The sequence below is a fragment of the Triticum dicoccoides genome, chromosome 6A (assembly GCF_002162155.2).
Source record: "Triticum dicoccoides isolate Atlit2015 ecotype Zavitan chromosome 6A, WEW_v2.0, whole genome shotgun sequence".
Classification (NCBI taxonomy): domain Eukaryota; kingdom Viridiplantae; phylum Streptophyta; class Magnoliopsida; order Poales; family Poaceae; genus Triticum; species Triticum dicoccoides.
Window position 1 is genome coordinate 6,424,074 of NC_041390.1, and position 5,826 is coordinate 6,429,899.

A 5,826-nucleotide genomic window follows, 5' to 3' on the forward strand; every position below is an offset into this window, starting at 1 on the left:
GAAGAATCATCATGTTCTTGAGGTTGCTCGGTCGTTCACGTTTACCATGAATGTGCCTAAGTTCTTGTGGGATGATGTAGTTATGACAGCCACATACTTGATCAACCGGACACCTTCCAAAATACTTGGCATGAAATCTCCGTCTGAGTTGCTCGTTGGAGATAATAAGTTTGTTGTTCCCCCAATGTTGTTTGGCAGTACCTGCTTTGTTCGTGATCACCAACCATCAGTTGGCAAGCTTGATCCTCGGGCAGTGAAGTGTGTCTTTCTGGGATACTCGTCTAGTCAGCAGGGGTATAAATGTTGGTGTCCCTCTGAAAAACACAGGTTTGTAAGTATGGACGTTACGTTCAGGGAGTTTGAGCCATTCTATGGTGAGCCGACTGATCTCAGTCTGCTGTTTGCAGAGCTTGACCACCTACACACCCTGTGCATGATGGTCAAGAGGGGGAGAAGGATGTGTCTCATACTCACGGTGATTCTGTGGACATTAACACTGATAATGATGTGTGCAGGCTCAGGTTCAACTAATAGTGGGTACAATTCCGGTTAGTACCACCACTGATGATGATGTGCAGGCTCATGTCGAGCCAACTGTCGATACACTTAAGATTGGTGCTCTCCAGGTTCCTGTTCGGGATCGATGGCAGACGAATACCCTGGTGTACTCTCGACGGCAACCACAAGTGCAGGGGGGTAGCAAGGCAGGGGGCAAGAGTGCAGGGGGAGCAGCAAGGCAGTGAGGCAAGAGTGCAGGGGGAGCAGCAAGGCAGTGAGGCAAGCTCATCTGACACAGTGGAGCTGCCCATTGCGTTGCGAAAACCTACACGTGAAGCGGCAAGGAAGGGTGAGGTAGCAAGGAAGGCTCTGCCAAAGAATGATGCTTGTGATGACCTTGATATTGGCAATTTTGTGTCTTACAAGGGTTTGTCACCTTCATACAAGGCGTTTGTTGCCTCTCTGCAGACTGTGTCTATCCCTAAGGATTGGAAGGCTGCAAAGCAAGATCCGAAGTGGCGTGAATCGATGATAGAGGAGTTAGAAGCATTGAAAAAAACAAGACATGGGTGCTAACCACATTGCCGGCAGGAAAGAAAGCAGTGAGTTGTAAGTGGATTTTTACTGTGAAACAGAATCCTGAGGGCAAGGTGGAACAGTATAAGGCTAGATTGGTCGCCAGAGGATATAGGCAAGCTCCGGTTGCAAAGATGAACACAATACGGGTATTGGTCTCGTGTGCTGCAAACTTTGGATGGAAATTGCACCAGTTAGATGTCAAGAATGCCTTCTTACATGGTGACTTGAAAGAAGAGGTATACATGGAGATACCTCCAGGTTTTGGCACAGAACAGACTACGGGGAAGGTATGCAGGCTGAAGAAATCCTTGTATGGTCTGAAGCAATCGCCGAGGGCATGGTTTGATAGGTTCAGACGAGTTGTTTGGAATATGGGGTATGGCCAATGTAATGGTGATCACACGGTGCTCTATAAACACACTGATAAGAAGATCACCACTGTTGCAGTGTATGTTGATGATATCATCATCATCGAAGATGATGAGGAGGAAATAAAGAGAGTGAAGGGGTGTCTGAGCAAGGAGTTTGAGGTAAAAGACTTGGGAAATCTAAAGTACTTCCTTGGCATAGAAGTGGCTCGAACAGAGAAGGGAATATCTTTGTGCCAACGAAAATACACCTTGGATCTTTTGAGTGACATGGGCATGATGGGATGTCGTGCAGCCCCTACTCCGATTGAACAAAATCATCAAGTAACAGCATAATCAGGTGAGCTACTGAATAAGGAAGATTATCATAAGCTGGTTGGGAGGTTATTGTACTTGTGTCATACCAGGCCTGACATTACGTATGCCGTGGGGGTGGTGAGCAGATACATGCATGAACCAAGGAGTGGGCATCTTGATATTGTTCACAGAATCCTGACATACTTAAAGGGACTCCGGGTAAAGGGTTGTGGTTTGCGAAGAGTGGACATCTTGAGGTGGATGGCTATAGTGACTCTGATTGGGCTAGCTGTCAAGATGATAGACGATCAACTTTAGGCTACTGTGTGTTTGTGGGAGGAAATTTGGTGTCATGGAGAAGCAAGAAACAGACTGTTGTGTCTAGATCAACAACAGAAGCTGAATATAGAGCATTATCTCAAGGGTTGTGTGATATGCTCTGGGTGAAGCACCTACTATGCGAGTTGAAACTTTTGAGAAAGGGACCCTTAAGGGTGTGGTGTGACAATCAGTCAGCTATAGCCATTGCTAATAACCCAGTTCAACATGATAGGACGAAGCATGTGGAAATTGATCGCTTCTTCATTAAAGAGAAACTTGATGCTGGGATCATCAGCCTTACTCATGTCAGCTCTGGGCAGCAGTTTGCAGATTGCTTGACAAAGGGACTGGGAACAAAGGACTGTAACTTGGCGTGTGACAAGATGGGGATGATAGATATCTGCCACCCATCTTGAGGGGGAGTGTTGAACCGGTATGGGCCCTAGCCCATCAAGATCTGTCTCTTGGGCCCAAGCCCATGAGAGGTGCTGACCTAGAAGAGTCGTCCCTCTTCCCCTGTCCCGAGTGAGCCGCCACATCTGAGAGACACACTCACGCAGGCAACAAGACAGGAAGGGAGGCGCTGTCTGAAGGTACCCATCTCCCGATTCAACAGAAAGCATTGTGTTGCAAGCGACTGAAGCGAGGGTCTGTGTGAGAAGCTAGTCTTGGAGAGGGTCACCTTAGCCAAAGTGCAGAGTTGCCATGGTCATTTTGGATTTTGGATGGGAAAACAGCAATGAGTTGTTATTCCCAACATATAGAAAGATTAAAGGTCACATAGCAGTGGGCGTCTTTCAAGTACATGGAAATTTCCATCTCTAATAGAAGGAATATGGATACGGCATAAGTTTGCTTCACAGCTCACATAACGCAATGATGTCCAAGATCTGTTTTTAAACAACATGAGTACATCATAACTACAGCCCTATAATTCAAGCATAAGCATACAAGGTTTTATCACCTGATTTCTTGCATTTCACAATGGATAATATAATAAAAAGGAGGTAGTGTGTACAGGCAATTTACATTTGGGAAAGGACAGACCCAGTGCATAGAAGCTCCCACACAAGGTGGGGTCTGGGGAGGGATTATAGGAACCTAGTCTTACCCCTGCAAAGTGCAATGCAGAGAGGCTGGTTCGAACCCAGGACCTCTTGGCACAAGTGGGGAGGACTTCACCACTGCGCCAGGCCTGCCCTCTAGGCAATTTACATTTGGGAGAAATTCCTAAATCTGATACTGACCTGTTCTCTCCTGTCAATATACGACTGCAAAATTTCTTCAAGATGATCAATAAACTTCTGCAAGGAAAAAGGAGCCATGTAAGTAGATATAACTATTTGAATAATTGAAAAGAAAATGCAAGGGGCCCATGAGGAAACTTTACGATGGCGTTAGATGACAGGTGATCAGTTTCTACTTCTCGAATCGGCAGAAAGAAAGGTAAGGTGTGTTCAGTCACAGTCATCTTTTCAAGGAATGACTTGCTCTCCAAAACACAATGATAAATTTCACAAGGCTCTCCTGCAAAATATGATGTGCATGTTATTTAGTGCAGCAAACCATGTGTCTAGAGTTTCTATGTTCTTATCTTCGTAATTTTTGATAACTTATCAAGTTATCATGCTTATGTTGTAATAGCATTATTCAGAATGTCAGGGTTTGCACAGTGAAATAAGCATGTTCTGATCTGAAACAAACTAATTCTATGAAATAACATACTGGTGTTTACATACTGACTGATTTGCAAAACATTGCCTGCGCATATCTTACACAAAGCTTTGCATGGTACAATTCAGACATTTCATGAAAAAAATATGATACTGAAAACGTTAAGCATAATCACCAGCGAAGAATGTCTCATACTGTATACCAATTCTGGCACCATCCAAACAGTAGATAACCTACAAAATAGAAAATAATTAGTCAGATTAACTGACAAAATAATAGAAGTAATGGAATAGGTGCATTAGTTCAATATAACATGCCAAGTCATGAACATAATTTCATTACAAGGAAGACAACAACATAATGCCATGTTACAAGGTAGATGAAACATGATCTGAATGCTAAATTTAGTTTTGGTGGTCACTTGTATGGTTGTAGCAATCCTAGGAAGAGAACAAGAATGAGAAATTGTGACACAGTGCACCCTGGCCCTCACCGACACTATTGGTCTGTCATTCATGTTGTAGCAAAAAGAGTTAGGTGAACTGGAATGAACTGATCACAGAACACTATAATATACCAACTACATCTCAGATCCAGATTAACTAACCATTTTGGAATAACATCAACCCTGGTCCCCCCACCCACACACAAGCCATTGGCAGCAGATGAAAAATATCAACCACCCAATGATAAACTACAGTATAAAGAGTAGTCTTTATGGTAGCCAAAGCTGAAATCTAGAGAATAAGGTTACCTTATTTCTGATTCTATAAGTCGTCCTTGATTGAAATTGAGAGTCTGTTGGAACATTTGCCAGGTTGATCATCGCCTTCCTTTCAGCCTCTATATGGACCTGGTCTATGAGATAAAAGCAAACTTGTTATAAACTCAAAATGCACAGAGTGAACGGTACGTTTCATGTGGAATCAATATGAGAACAATATGGTACTTCAGATTAAGTACCTTCTCACGGATAGTTGCCAGCAAGCCATCATTCCACTGCTCATCATCTATTGAAATCTCTACAAAAATGCAAAAGCCTAAGTTTGAGAAATGAAGCTGTAGGATAAAAACTGACTAAAATTATACTACTATCACTCTATCAGACTGTATGAGAAGACTAAATATGTGTCATACTGGCTGTAACGACACAATACAAGAATATGAAAATACTTCCAAGAAATACAAGATAGTAAATAAAGGATCTGCCATTTTATCCTCAAGAAAAGAGGCAGCAATGTGCAAAGCAGCATACCACACATACGTAAGTGTGAAACAATCAGTCAGATAAATATTTCCAACTAATTACAGATGAGTACTTTATAACTAAGTGTGGAATGAAAGGTTTTGGTTCATGTTAACCCAAATATGGTTTTAGATTTTTCCACCAAAGTAGATCTATGAATTTCAGTACATATATCGTTAAAGAAAAGAGGCAGCAATTTCAGAGAATCAAAGTACTACTAACATAGTACTCCCTCCGTCCCAAAATAAGTGTCTTGAGCTTAGTATAAATTTATACTAGAGCTAGTACAAAGTTGAGACACTTATTTTGGGACGGAGGGAGTATTAATTATGCTATGCATTTAGTAAATAGCTAAGGCTGCTTAAGTTCCTACATAATGAACGCTAGTTCTGGTCAAATGGAACTGGAAATAATCATTAAAGATCTGTGAGTGTTTTCGCAAAAATGGTGGAGACTTTGTGTGGGTTAACAAGTTATCAATTTGATGCTAAAGCCGCATATAATTTTTTAAATGACAACTAGTTCGTCTAAGCATGGAAAGTAAACAAAGGCTCCTGAGTTCCCGAATAATTGCAGAAGGAGATAATATAACAAATAAGTTCCACATACTATTTGGTACTGGAAGTTGCTGACAATCGTATTTTTCTAGAAGGTAAACACCAAAGGTGCTGAAGCAAACTGTACCTTCGGTTTGTGCAACTCGTGCAGCCTCAAACTCTTTCTGTAGACGCTCAAAAATCAGCTTATCAGAATCCCTAAAATAGTAGTGAAAATGTAAAAAAAAATGTTTTACTAATCATGCGTCCACATATTTGAAGATAACATCTGCATATAACAGTATGA

General features: G+C 41.9%; 1 protein-coding gene across 3 annotated transcripts in view; it reads right to left on the reverse strand.

Annotated features, from left to right (window-relative positions):
* LOC119319233 overlaps positions 1 to 5,826 on the reverse strand; it is a 12,395-nt gene that overhangs the window by 4,567 nt on the left and 2,002 nt on the right. For 2 of the 3 annotated variants that reach the window (XM_037593718.1, XM_037593719.1), the window contains exons 6-11: positions 5,668 to 5,738; positions 4,701 to 4,759; positions 4,492 to 4,590; positions 3,913 to 3,970; positions 3,454 to 3,590; positions 3,311 to 3,367 (exon numbers count right to left, since the gene is read on the reverse strand). In XM_037593718.1, coding sequence (XP_037449615.1) covers positions 3,311 to 3,367; positions 3,454 to 3,590; positions 3,913 to 3,970; positions 4,492 to 4,590; positions 4,701 to 4,759; positions 5,668 to 5,738 — 481 coding nt within the window. Of the gene's footprint in view, positions 1 to 3,310; positions 3,368 to 3,453; positions 3,591 to 3,912; positions 3,971 to 4,491; positions 4,596 to 4,700; positions 4,760 to 5,667; positions 5,739 to 5,826 lie in introns of those variants that run through there. The other variant, XM_037593720.1, reaches the window with a different exon arrangement.